Source organism: Phoenix dactylifera, chromosome 18 (genome assembly GCF_051530095.1).
Source record: "Phoenix dactylifera cultivar Ajwa chromosome 18, Ajwa_hap1_PhDact_Kaust_v1.1, whole genome shotgun sequence".
Lineage (NCBI taxonomy): Eukaryota > Viridiplantae > Streptophyta > Magnoliopsida > Arecales > Arecaceae > Phoenix > Phoenix dactylifera.
The window spans coordinates 13,556,790-13,571,579 of record NC_143207.1 but is presented as its reverse complement, the minus strand read 5'-3'; the positions used below and the strand labels follow the sequence as shown (position 1 = coordinate 13,571,579).

At 41.7% G+C, this 14,790-nt stretch overlaps 1 protein-coding gene across 1 annotated transcript; it reads left to right on the top strand.

Moving 5' to 3' along the window:
* Positions 1-1,508: 1,508 nt before the first annotated feature.
* On the top strand, positions 1,509-14,360 carry LOC103715023 (cysteine-rich receptor-like protein kinase 43). The gene is made up of 5 exons (XM_017844710.5): positions 1,509-1,680; positions 1,825-1,961; positions 2,048-2,264; positions 9,811-10,223; positions 13,793-14,360. The coding sequence occupies exons 1-5, from the start codon at positions 1,617-1,619 to the stop codon at positions 14,216-14,218; spliced, it is 1,257 nt and encodes a 418-aa protein (XP_017700199.3). The 5' UTR covers positions 1,509-1,616; the 3' UTR covers positions 14,219-14,360.
* Positions 14,361-14,790: the final 430 nt, after the last annotated feature.

Here is a 14,790-nt window from a genome sequence, read left to right as displayed (position 1 = left end):
GTCGAGTCAGGTCCATGTATAAACTGGTCTCAACTCAAAAAATTCGGATCCAGAACGGCCATATTATAATTCATAATAAAGAAACATAATTCACTACTTTAAAGTTGAACTTTTTATCTGAAATTTTTCTTTATCAAGATGAACAAGTTTAAACACATTGTAGACTAACTAGTCCAAGCTAAACATCCTAAAATACATCGGAAAAAGTGGAGACCCTATTAACAAATGGAATTTCATGCATATTTCGAAGAATAACAATGTCGTATCATGATGAAATTTACATAATTCAACTGGAAGCCTGCCACAACCTTTATTATGGAATTAAAAAATATCTCATAATACAGAAGGAAAAATGTCTCATCTGCTGTTTGGATTGGAAAAAATGGTTTGTCACATGGACCTTTCTAAGAGTCACAGTTTATTAACCAGATGTTCCACATCAGTCCTATCAGATTAATTATGCTTACTTAAAGTGTTCTAACAACTCCAATAACATTAACCACCTAAAGAGACAATGGTTCACTGGCAAATGCTAACAAACTAAAAATATTGCCAGGTTAATACTTGACTATGGCAAGTACAAACAATGATATGAATGCAGACCAAGCAATTCATCAAGCCCTATAGAGCACTTAGAAGGATATCCAAAAGTGTCATGCATGACCGTCTCGTATCCATAGATATATACACCGACATTCTCGAAGCTGTTAGACAATTCAAATTCTTTCTTTGAATACCAAATCGTATGAGATCTGGGCACGCTTCTCTGCAAAAAGATTTCCAAGCACTAGCTTCTGATCCACCCCCGTCACCTTCTCTCTTTTTCATAAAGTGCCCGAATCCACCTCCACCATTTACTAGCTCTACCCTCTATATGGAAACTGGGAGCATTGGACTTCACAAAGATTGGCACATTTCAGGTTCTGTGTCCTTCTTAGATTCCCCAAGCGATGCCTAGACAGAATCCAGAAGCACATGAGTTAAAAGGATTCTTCAATGTTAACGCATCACAGTAGCAGCAGTAGTAACAACCTGAGTCAGTCAGATGCAAATACTTGAGTTCCCTAGGATCCCACTTGAGTCGAAGACAGATGATTCCAGCATATACACATAGGAGGAAAAATGATGCATAAAACCTTAGGAAAGATGTAGTAAAATCAGCACAATCCGACCTTGTATTTTTCATTTTTCTGATCCGTTAACTGCATCTGAGAAAGCAAAATGCCCTCCATGAGATTCGCAACTCTTTTCCTGATAGGCTCCAGCTTACGAACCTAACAGGTTTTCTAAGTTCGGGTCGGGCCTTAGGTTAGAAATTCAAAATTTTTCAAAAATCAAATGAATTAGGTTAGGTATCCAAATTTAGTAAATCCAAACTTGTCTAAAAAATAAAATGGGTCCAATCTTAAAATCCGACCCGACTCCATAAGTTCTTTAATATGAGTCGATTTGGGTCTAAATAGGTTGGATCAGATCGGGTCAACATGTTCCATTTGTAGCTTTGACGGGTCTCAATAATGGGATCATCAAAAAGTCTCCGTGTGGTCTACACGAAAAGTCGGCTCCCATGTATCAAAGATTAGATCGGTTCTCCGTAGCAGCAACTCGCACGCCTGATGACGAAACCTCGGAGATTTCTGGAGACCCTCGTCAGGCCCTGGTTGCATCATGAAGACAGAGGTAGGTCATGGTTTTAGAGATCTCATCGCATTTTTGGCCTTGTAAATTAATTAGTTAATTATTTACTTCCAATTTGGATATATATATATTTTTTAATGGCGTTATGGAAGAGGTTTTTGATCTGGATCGAGTATTATAAAGCAGTGGTGAAAGAGGAGGAGGACTTAGAGGCGATCGCCGCTGAGCAGAAGGTGTTCAAGTACGGGACGCTGGCGGCTGCCACCCATAATTTCCACCCTAAGAAGAAGCTCGGGGAGGGCGGATTCGGGCCAGTTTTTAAGGTACGTAAGAAGGTACGTGATGACGGAAAGGTGTTCGAGAGAAGAAATATTAAATGGAATTGGATCGGGCGGTCACTGGTTTCCAGGGACGGCTGGAGGACGGGCGAAAGGTGGCGGTGAAGAGGCTGGGGAGGGGGTCGATGCAGGGGGTGAAGGAGTTCACGAACGAGGCGAAGCTGCTCTCGCGGGTGAACCATAAGAACGTCGTCAACCTCTACGGCTACTGCGCCCACGCCGACGTCAAGCTCCTCGTCTACGAGTACGTCCCCAACGAGAGCCTCGACAAGCTCCTCTTCTCCCCCCGTAAGTTCCCCTCCTTCCTTCTCCTCCTCGATCTCCCAAGGCTCCACCATTTCTTTTTCTCCTTTTTCTCACCCTACCTTCGCTTTAGTTTCAATTCATCTGGATAGGTTGGTTCTGGGTGATTAATTCTCTCGACTGTAAGGCTTGTCCGAGGGGTTACGGACTCTTTCCGACGTTCTTCCGGTCTCTCTGCGTACTCGGTACGCGTTTACCGTAGCGGAGGATCGAAGGAAGCGCACGAGAAATAAGGAGGAGAGTAAAGTGGTCATAAGATATTGCGTTTTTGCGTGTACGGGGAAATCCATGGCTATTTATTTTATTAATTTCTTCCACACGTTTCGCTTATTGTATTAACCCATGCCTAAGCCTGCTAATGGGTCGGATTGACCCATGAACCAACTCGACCTTTTTTAGGGAATTCATGAGACCGGATCGGATTTTAAAATTAGACCCATTTCATTTTTTGAATCGGATCTGGATTTACTGAATTTAGACCCTACCTAGTTCGACCCGTATGAATTTTGGTTATTAATAAGTTATTGCTGCTTTTTAACAATCTCAATATGTAGCACACTACCGCCACTTGCACCAAAAAGTCTTGAGGTATGAGCAATAATAGATATGCGCAACTTTATCATTTTGTTTTTGTCCCTGCCCGAATTTTATTAAGAATGGAACACATTAATATATTGCAAATTAACAGTTTAAGCCTTTTAAAAAATCACCAACAAAAAAAAAGTACAACAGATTGATTCGGAGGAAGACAGTTTTGGAATAGTTGCGTACAATAATTTGATACTGCAAGAATGGGTCTATTCTTTTGGAAGATCTTAGCTTTCTTGGATGTCATTGGCTTTCCAAAGAGAAACAAGGAGAGGTGATTTAACTCTGCCGTCATTATAGAATTTATATATGTTGCTGGTGAGAAGCTTCAGAATGGACTTGGATTCCCCCAATACTACATCTGTGGTGGTCCACAACATGGAATTTAAGAGGAGGGCAACTAGTTGAGTTTGTTCTAATTAAACTTGAAATGTTGTTGGTCCTCCGAGTTTGAACTGCCAACTTTCCATGCCAACATGGTATAGTCAACGCTTAGACAACCAGGTCGTATAGAACATCTGAGCTATAGGTTTTAAAAAGAAAAATATGGTTTTCACTGTGATGATTTGTTTATTCTATTGTATATAGTTTATTTTTCTACTTTGTAAATCCTGCAATAGATTCCAATGTTCTAACCCGAACCGGACCCTACCCGAACCTTATTTTTTTGGGTTGGGACCGGATTATACATGAACCTGACCCGACACGAATGACCCACTGAGTCAGAAATTTTAACAATGGATCCGACCCGATATTCTATTGAATTGGGTCTATGTCCAATATTAAGACTCGAATAAGGAACCGGATTGAGTCAGGATCACTCATGACCCAGTCCAACCTGATCCATTTGCACCCCGACCCATACCCACCTCCACCGACTGTTATGATCCCCTTGTAGGATTAAGACAGTCAAACTAGTAATCTTCCATCAAGTACAATGAATTAATAAGCTCGGTATAAGGCTGAAAGTGGATAAACCTATTTTCGTATTCGAATATGATGGGAGAAATATTGGATATCTTGACCTCAGCTTAGATCAATCTCTTTGACCTCGGCATTAACCAAGGTGAACAACTTTGGTGACAATCGAGGTGCCCCTCTACTTGTGCTAATAAAAACTAGTAGTTATAGTAACATTGCAGTCAATGCATAATCGGCATAATTGCCGCCGCATGCTACTCACGTTGGACGGTTACCACGTTGTGAACATGCAGTCGACCGTTACCATACAATTAAACTACGTTGCGCTAAATCAGGTAACGGATCAGTATACTACCCTATATAAAGGGGTGGCCCGGAAATCCTTAGGTAAATTCATTTTGGAGATTCCATTCGATGAATTTTCTCTCTTACACATTGTTGCTCAACTATTTTAACCTAAGCAGCCAGAAACCTTCTAGCAAGCGGACTTTCTGCAAGTTGGTCTCGGCGACATTCAACTTATTTTCACATCGGCCACATCTGACCTTACTTCTCTTCAGTTGACACCAACTCTAGAGCAAGCCGAGCAACTGTCAGCCTCGGTGTAGAATTTAGAGGCAACATATTGGCGTTAGAGGAAGGGCTTTGCACCGACATCTAAGAAGAGGAGAAATTATCATCATGAGGTCATGAAGGAGTCGTGAGCACCCAATGCCTTGCAATGTTGAGCTTCGACCTCATGAGGTTCACTGCAGAGCCAGGAACACACCCCGTCGACACAACCCGCTGCACCTGTGAACACTGAGCATTTTAATTTGCTTGTATAATCGGTGCATGCCTTGACTGCAGCAGTTCAGGGCTTATAGCAAACAGCAGCATAGCCAGCACCAACCCGGCCAGAACCTGTTCAGCCCAATCACCATTCTCAACAACCAATGTGCCATACATGCCAAATTAGCCTCCATCCAAGGCCCCGAAGTCCTAAGCGATCTTAACAGAGTTGACACACCCGTCATAGGAGTCCTGTTCAGGATGAGAAGTGGCATACTCCATGCCTCCATTCCAACAAAGATTCCACTCTGGGTCATTCATCTTCCCATCGGATGGAGTTCCAGCCCCGATGAGATGCCGACCTTGATCAAAAGATCTAGGAGATGGGTCGCCAGATTCCAGCACTTGAGGGGCAGTCTTTGAGGTCAAATAATGACCTCAACTTCTCTATAGAACCTCCTTTTTTCCGACAGATCATGAAGGAGCCATCCCATCTCGATTCAAAATGCCTTAGGTGGAGCCATACGACGACACATCTGATCCTATGGATCATTTGGAGAGATTCAAGGCTCTCATGATGTTGCATAGAGCCACCGACGCTATACTATGCAAGGCCTTTTCTACTACTCTTCATAAAACAGCTAGGTTCTAGTTATGAGGCATCAGTCTGGATCGATTCATTCTTTTGAGCAGATCAGATGCCACTTTATAGTGCACTTCATCTTTAGTCAAAGATAGCATCATGGTTCTGATGCATTGCTCGATGTGAAAAATAGGGAAGGAAAGTCCCTCAGGAATTACGTCAATGGCTTCAATGCGGCGACGTTGGAAGTCCGCGACCTAGATCAATCGATCATGATTTCGGCGATGAAGGCCATTTAAGACCGTCCCGCTTCATTTTCTCTTTGGAGAAATGTTATCCTATATACTTCGTCGAGATGTTGGCGTGGGTAGAAAAGTATGCCAATGCTGAGAAAGCTATCGTCTCCCATCGCAAGTCGGCAAGGAGACAACCCAGCCGAGGAGGTTGCCGATCTGACTAAAGCCATATATGTCGAAGTTCTGAAGATGCCAAGCATCAAGGAACCCAAGTTCGTGATGAACACCACAGTCAAGCTGAGCTGGATGGATCCTCTAATCGACTATTTAAAGGACGAAAAATTGCCTACAGGTCGGACTGGAGCCCGCTGGATAAAGCATCAAGCTTCCATTATGTCCTTCTAGATGGCAAGCTATATTGGAGATCATTCTCATTTCCACCTCTCGAGTGCCTCCATCCAACCAAGAAAGATTATGCACTTCGAAAAGTATATGAAGGAATCTATGGCAATCATCTGGAGGGTAGATCTTTGGCCTACAAGATTCTGCAACAAGAATATTACTAGCCGATGCAGCCAACTTCGTTAAGAAATGCAATTGATGTTAACACCACACTAGCATTCAATAAAGACTAGTGGTACCATTAATACTAATCAATGCCTCTTGGTTGTTTTCACAATGGGGAATTGACATCTTCAGACCTTTTTCGGTGGCAACCAGACAACACAAGTTTTCCATCATGGCAATAAATTACTTCACCAAATGGGAGAAAGTTGAACCGGTAGCTCAGATTACCAAGGTAAAAACTTGAGACTTTGTTTGCAAGGCTACAATTTGCATGTTTTGACTTCCTCAAGTAAACATTATAAATAATGGGCGTCAATTTGACAATGCTCGGTTCAAGAACTTCTGTCCTCAGCATTGATCACTGGTTTACTTTGGTAGCGCATCTCTAAATCAATGAAGACGCCAAAGTGACCAATCGGCCGGTTTTGCAAGTTCTCAAAGCAAAAGTGGACCAAGCAAAAGAACTATGGACCGAAGAATTATACACTGTCTTATGGGCATACCGAACAACATATCGACTTCCTACAGAGGAGACGCCCTTCAACCTTGTGTATGAAATAGAAGCAATAATTCTAGTGGAGATTGGGCTACCATCACTTTGGGTGGAATGCTTTAACGACCGCACAAATTTAGATCAGCTTCGAGCTAGTCTTGATCTTCTAGTAGAGATTAGAGAACGAGCTCAAATTCGTATGGCAATATATCAACGAAAGATAGCTCAGTATTATAATTCAAATGTCAAGGGAAAGCTCTTCCAATCTAGCGACCTCATCCTAAGAAAGATTGAAGCGTCACAACCAAAAAAAACTCTAAAAATTGGCCCCAAATTGGGAAGGACTGTACCAAGTAATCGAAGCAATACGACCAGGGACGTCTAAGTTGGAGCATCTCAGCGATCGGTCAACTATGACTAATATGTCTAACTCAATAAGATCAGGGATATCCTAGGAATGCTTGGGCTCCGACCTAAGACTTTCGAGGCAAAGGAGAGCTCAATAATGAAACCAACTACTTTTGTGGAGACACCTCGGACATATCAGGGACCTTCGTAGGATGAGATCACTTGGAATTTGATATGGGGATGAACTCCGAAAACTCATATGAGGATAACCCAAGATTGGCTGAAGATCCTTGCTGATCCTCTGATTGGAATTAAGCCTAAGAAAAGGCATCAAAAGAAAGAAGTTTAGTACAATAAATCAAACTCAAGCAAAACAAACTGTGCAAACCAAATTCAAGTATAGAGAAATTTCATTTTTTTTGACTTGGAAGAGTTTGTAGAAAAATCTCAGAATACCCAAGCCAAAACAAGATACAATGAGCTCGGCAAATCCAAGTGAAAACAAAAAAGGAAAAAGCTTGAGTCCTCATCGCCATCCTTAACTTCATCATGCTCATCACCGAGGTCGATGTGAAGACTGTTGAAGTCCATCTCTGGATAAAGTCGAAGGACTTGAGCTCGAAAATCTTCGAAAACTTTGGCGAAGGCATTGGTGGCATTTTCAACGAACTCTGCCTTGAATATGTCCGAAGAGAGAAAATTCTTAACCGCTTTAGCAGTCCTCTCCCCTACCCTACTTGCCATCTCCTTGGACTCAGCAGCCTCCTCGGCTTGAGCAATTTTCGCAGATAGCTCTACTACTCACTATTTAAATGCCAAGAAAGCCTCCTTAGCCTCAGAAAGATGATTGTCGGAAATCATCGTGCAAGTCCAAATGGATGGGGCTTAAGCTTCTACTGACTTGATCTTTTCCCCAGCCTTCCTCACCCTCTCCTCAACTAGCCGAGCATGCTCCTCTGTCCGCTCGAGATTGGCCCTCGATTCACCTCAACCTCCACAACTTTTTGCTCGGCAGCCTTCCAGTTTGCCTCGAAGTTTGAGACATGACACCTAAGCATCATAACAGCCTTGTACATAAAGTAAGCTTCATGGGCATGCTGCAGAAAAGAAGTGATTAGTATTCAAAGTAAAACACTATGAAATTTGGCATAAAGATACTTACCCAAATGACTAAAGTGAAGGTCCCGTCGATCAATTCGTTGACATGAACATCCCTTACAATGCTTTTCTTGGCCTGCAATTATATAGCACGAACAATAACTTTGGCCACCTGAGGAGATGTCAAGGCCGAGTTAGTGGTTTTCACCGACCACCTTGGAATGTAAGACTCGAAGGTAGGAGGAGCAGAAGAACTTGGGGCAGAGGATGAGCTCGAGTCAGCCAAAGCTGAAGTAGTTGCCTCGAATGAGGACGAACAAGAGGTCGAAGCAGTGGATGACGGCTGAGCGAGGACAATCCTCTCTGGAGGAGCCGACCTGATGGGTGACATGATCTCGACCTTAGGGTCACTCTCCACACTTTTTGTCCAAGGTTCCTGCAACTCGGAAACAAAGGCCTCAACTGTAGCTTCAAGAGGAGCCGAGGTGGATCCTCCCTTTGTCTTCTTTTTCTTCTTCTTCTTCTTCTTAGGGCCTTCACCCCCAGACACTGCAGCTACTCTCTTGTGCATAGCTTTTCGGATCGATGTCATCATCACATTAATAGCGCCTCAAAAAAATCCAAAATAATGACATCTCAGGTAGCCCCGATATGATGGTGCTTCGAGAAAATCAATCAAACACATTAAAACTTCCTTCTAGATGTTTTATCCTCGATCAAGATGACGATACAACTTCTGTCACTCGAACTAAGATTTAGTTCAGTCTCAGAAGTTGAGGGCAAGTGATGGAGAAGATATTAGATATCTTGACCTTGGCTTGATGACCTTTTTGACCTCAGTATTAACAGATGTGAACAACTTTGGTAAAATCCGAGGTGCCACTCTACATGTACTAATAAAGATCAACAGTTATGGCGACACTGCATTCAATGCATGATCGGCGTAATAGCTGCCTCGTGCTGCTCACACTTGGTTACCACGTTGTTAACATGCAGCCGACCGTTAACATACAGTTAAGGCACGTTGCACCAAATCAAATAACAGATCAATATACTACCCTATATAAAGAGGTGGTCCGGAGATCCTTAGGTAAGTTTATTTTTGAGATTCCATTTGATGGATTTTCTCTTATCCACATTGTTGCTCTACTATTCTTACTTAAGTATTGGAGAGCTCCTCACCAGAAACCTTCCGGCGAGTGGACTTCCTCTAGGTTAGCCTCGACGGCATTCAACTTATTTTCACCTTGGCCATATCCAACCTCACTTCTCTTCGATTCACACCGACCCCAAAGCAAGCCAAGCAACTACCGACCTCGGTGCAGAATTTAGCGGCAACAGAATCTGCCCCGATATTGATAGAAATATGAGCATCCACTTAATATCAGCATCTGTATCCATTTCCGTCAAAGAAAAATGGATACGGATAAATAACTATCCGATCTGTATCCGAATATCTGATTCTATTTATAATCTTATTTAATTTTATATAAAATTTATTAACTTTCAAGAAAAATATATAACCATATTAACACGCTATTTATTTAATTTACCATCCACTTAGTAATATTTTTGATTTTGTGGTTTAATTATCCAACCTATATCCGTGCGTGTGTATATATATAGCTCCAATATCGAATTTATATCCGTATCCGTTTAAAATAAATATAGATATTAATTTTTGCATCTGATTATTATCTATATTTTTATTTGTATTCATCAAATAAAATAAATATTAATATGGATATACCGTTATTCGATCTGTATCCGATTTCAGCCCTACCTCAGTATAAAAATAAAAATAAAAAAAAAGTAAGCCAGTGGACATGAACAAGAATGACCCAGAAGCCTTTTAATAATAATAATGATAGTCTTCCTTTTTGAAAAAAAAATCAAATTCAATGACATTATGTATACGTGTGGCAGGAGGAAGAGGAGACAATCCGGAGGTTGGCCTGAAGCGGGCGGAGCCGCTGGACTGGAAGCGGCGGTTCGAGGTGATGCGGGGGGTGGCGCGGGGGCTGCTGTACCTGCACGAGGGCGCGCACACGCCCATCGTCCACCGGGATATCAAGCCCGGCAACATCCTGCTCGACGAGCGGTGGGCCCCCAAGATCGCAGACTTCGGCCTATCCCGCCTCTTCCCGAAGGACCTCACCCACGTCAACACCCGCGTCACCGGCACCAACGGCTACATGGCTCCCGAGTACATCATGCATGGCTCCCTCTCCACCAAGGCCGACGTCTTCAGCTTCGGTGTCCTCGTCCTCGAGCTCATCTCCGGCCAGAAGAATTCCTCCTTCATCCCCAAACCCGAAGCTGAAAGCCTCCTCGAATGGGTATGTGAAGCTCCTTCTCTTTCGTGCTTCTTTTTCCCCCTCGTTAGCTCAAGTTAGCTGCCATGGAGATTTGGATTTAAAATATATTATTTTATCGACATTGTAAGTTTTTCTTTTTCCTTTCTTATAAAATATTCAACTGGTTGAATCTTCCGAGGGTTAGAAGCTAGGAAATTTCCAAGGAAGTACGATGTCGGGCATTGATTAGTTGACAACTTTAATGTTTATCTTTGGAGTGGGAAACATTTGAAGTGTCTGAATGGGTACTGATCATCAGGCTTATACACCCTCTGGACCAGGTTTCAGTATTCCTTACATTTTGAGGTGCAGCTTTAATTATGAGACTTCCATGAGCAAGAAGATAGATAATACGATATTGTCATGTTTGACCATTAATCAACTAGGCCAGAAAAAACTTCAAATACCTGTATAAAAGAGATCACGTCTGTCCAACTTGGAATGATCTTCCTTTTTTTATGCATTAAATGCTGAACTAACTTCACGTCTGCTTTTGTGCCGCCTAGCTGATAGCTAGAAAATTGAGAGGAGTCAATGTGCAAAAGGTATTTTAGGGTTTGTTTGGCGTAGTTGTTTTTATATTTTTGTTTCTATGCAAATTAGTGAAATACAGCATAGAGATTGATGTTGAAGATAGAACTTGCACAAAACTTTTGTTGTTTTTTGATTCTATTTTCACTCTTTTCTAAAAGCAACAAATATATGTGACTATAAAACACTTAATCTTCATTTTTAATGTTTGATAGCACCATAAAACACTACAGTTTTTCGAGCTTTCAAGAAGATTGTAACAACTCAGGATCTCACCCAAAAAGGCTAACTGAAAGGTATTATTTAGGTTCTGCTAAGGGTTCAAATTCATTTAACTCTAATCACAAGCATCAGAGAAAACACTCTTATTTAGAGAAAACCTTTCACTAGGGGATCAATCCAGATGACTATATCAATGTTAGAGAATATACATAGCATGGTAATCCGTTGAAATACAGAGTCAAGGTGGTAACCGCATACACCCTTTCGTCTAAAAGCTAAAAAGGATCGAGAAGAGGAACAACAAAGGGGGATCCTCCATAGGGTATGCATGTCAAGAATGACGATCTTGGTGCCAGCAGCCTTCACAAGGGGCAAGAAGGTGTCCTTGTTGACATCAGTCACCTACCTGACGGCCGACGCCACTGTCTCCAGGCTCAACGAACTCACCATCAGTGCCCCCCCTTGCCTGGCAGCGCCCTTCGACAACCCCAAGGCAGCCACTCCCGTAGCTCTCCGGTTGGCCCATTTGAAAGCCGGGTTGAGACAAAGAGACAAAGATGAAGGAGGAAGAGGAGGAGAAGGAGAAGGAGAGCATCAGGGAGCAGGAGAAGAAGAGAGAGAGAGATCTGAAGAGCCATCATAGTATCAAAGATCTTCGGGGCTAAAACTATGGAGAGAGCCATCATACTCGACACAAACCTCGTCGGGGGCCTCCTTTTGGAGCACCACCTCTGCCCGCCGCCTCTTGAGGCATACCACCCCGATTGGAAGGGGGGTGAAAATGGGGATGATAGCGGTTGGGTTGGAAGGGGTTAGGGATTTATTGGGAGGCGATTAGGCCTCCAACGACACTTATAAGTATCATCTTAGTGCAGTCTAAAACAACGCTTATAAGCATCATCTTAATGCATTAAGGCTTCCGACGACGCTTTCTAAAGCGTCGTTTTAGCTTAGGTTTCCGACAACGCTTATAAGGGCCGTCAGACCTTACCCTCCCCCACTTCTGACGATGAAAGCGTCATCTTAGCCGAGGCTTCCCACAATGCTTTTAACAAGTATCGTATTAGCTTAGGCTTCTGACGATGTTTATAAGTGTCGTCGTAGCTCTCTTCCTACTCCCAACACTTTTAAGCGCCACAATATACCAATGCTACTCACTCACGTCGGCAAAATTTGGCATGGTGACTAAATTAGCAATGCTTCTTTATAACATCGGCGGATCACGGTCGGAAAACCTTCATTTTCTTGTAGTGTGCCCTTTGGAAGCTGAAATTTAAATATAGGAGATTAAACGAGAATCTTCTAATTAACCAAGCTGATTTACTGTAGGATTTACCTCTTGAAAGTTTACTTGTGTGATTTAGAAGGACGGCTTCATACATATAGGATACAACATTCTAATTGCAAAATTTGGATCTTGTTATACTATCATTTTAAGAAGCCCATGCTACTGACCTTTATTATAAATAATGATCATGGAGACCTCTCAATTACATTATTCAGGTTTTGCCTCTTCATTCCCTAATTTAATTATATAAGAGCATGAAACTACATTTTTTTAGGAGATAATGAAACCTGACATAATCTAATTGATAGGTTCATTGCATAGCAAAAAAATCAAAATCAATTTTTCATCTCTCTTTCTTATAAAATCAAAATCACTATTCGGGCTTTCATGTTTTATCTGATGATAAACAAGAGACATAACATCGCATAAAGTTCTAAACATGCTATGTTTACATAAATATCTTGAAATCATGTAATATCATAAGATGACAACCGATTGAAAAGAACAACATGATCATGGCAAAGCCTTCCAAAGAGATTGTGCTGAACATAAATTCTAGAGGTTTTTTGTGTTTACGCTTATAAATATTTCAATTTGTTTATAAAGTGGATACCCTAACCAATTTACTAGTTATTTGTATCGTCATATTTTTTTTAATGTATACCCTTATAAATATCTAAAATTACATTACTAATCAAGACGAAAAGCTAAGGTCAGAATTTGCATAGAGATGATAGGTGCTTATTGTGGAGCTCGATAGTTTCTTTTAAAATCGCTACCGATTCTTGTGTTAATTCGTATAAATTATTTCTTTTGGCATTTATACCTATATTTTGGAGCCCAACAAAAGAAATAAAGGAAATGAGATGGGGGACAAGAAGCACACCTTATTTAGACTTGGATCTTCCTTCAATCACACTGAATCAATATAATTCTGCAAATTGAGGAAATGAGGAGTCAGGAGACCTCTAAACATTACAAAGAATAAATGTTGGAAGGCCTCAAGCCTTCCCAACATTTTCTTTTAACAAAAGAAGGAGAGAGGGAGGGGGCCCAATTCCGAACCGGGCCAACTCGGTGCCAACCGGATGGTTCGCACCGACTTTGGACGGAACTGGCTGATTCGGTCTAGTTTCGGCCTTTTTCGATTGATTCAAGCCGGTCCTAATTTTAATAGGCGAACCGACCTGGTCCCTCACCGAGTCAGCTTGGTTTGGGCTAAACTGAGCGGTTCGGTCTGGTTCGGCCGACCTTAAACCCAAATATTGATGTGGAGTCGTTACTCCAACAACTAAAAATGATATAGCTAGCATGTTGTTGTCACCAAGTTCAAACTTCAGTTGACAACAAACAATGACATGGATATATCCAAAATTTTGACCGAACAATATGAATTCTTGTGTATTTGTATCCAAATTTCTCTCGCCATCTGTCTTTTGTGGCTGCCATTTATGTATTGATAGTGTTGCCTTTACTTTATGTTTTAAGTGGTGCATTGGAACTATCTCAGGCTTGGAAGCTCTACAAGAAAGGACAGAGCCTGGAGATGATGGATCCTGCACTGAGATCCACTGCAGTTCCAGAACAAGTAGCAATGTGTGTGCACATAGGGCTCCTTTGCACTCAGGCTGATCGCAAGCTGAGGCCTGACATGAAGCGGGTGGTGGTGATTCTGTCCAAAAGGCGAAGCACATTAGAAGAGCCCATCCGGCCTGGCATCCTTGGGTCCAGGTACCAGAGAAGAGCTTATGGATCCCGAGGTTCCAACCTCGCCTTGGGTGAATCCTCAACGGGCACGATCAATGCCTCCAACTTTGCTTCTACCTTTGTCTCCACCTCCATAGCAAACAGCAGGGCTACAACCTCGACTACCACCACCAATGCAAGAACCCAGACACCATCTTTCTATCAAGAACAACACTCAACACAACACTAGCATTATGCTTATTTCTTATTCTTTCTTGTATTATATTAGTAGGTGGTAGTTTTATTTAGTTATCTAGTTTTGCATGTAAATTTTTTTTATCGAGATTGCTTGGTTTGAGTCTAGATGAAGATGCAGGAAGTGAATACTCTTTTGCTCAAGAAAAATATTGATGCTAAAACTTCTTGTTATTTTATCTGTTTTCATCAAGGAATGTATGTGCAACACCTATAGCTCTGCAAGGTTGGGCAAATGGCATGAAATGGATGCGTTTATGCCAACAATCGACTATCATAAATCCCTTACTGAAGCAGGTTGCCTTTAAATTTAGTGTACAAAAAATTTTATTGTATCCATATCTTGGTTGGTATTGGCACATGGCTCTAGAAATCCTAGAGAAGCCACAGTTTCTTGTCTATTTCTTTGACAAACATTACATTCAGAGATATGGTTAAAAACATCATTTCCCTTTCAATAAAAGGACTATGCAAACATTTGATGACATTGTGCACTCTTGAATGCCCTTCAACCAGATTGTTTTAGATTTTTTTTCGAAAATGCAGACCTGTGGGGAGGTCATAGAT

Excerpts from the sequence above, each read along its gene's own strand:
- LOC103715023 (XM_017844710.5), top strand. The coding sequence starts at position 1,617 with ATGACGAAACCTCGGAGATTTCTGGAGACCCTCGTCAGGCCCTGGTTG. Across the intron at positions 1,681-1,824 it reads GTTGCATCATGAAGACAGAG|TGGTGAAAGAGGAGGAGGAC; the intron begins GTAGGTCATGGT and ends ATTATAAAGCAG. Across the intron at positions 2,265-9,810 it reads CAAGCTCCTCTTCTCCCCCC|GAGGAAGAGGAGACAATCCG; the intron begins GTAAGTTCCCCT and ends TACGTGTGGCAG.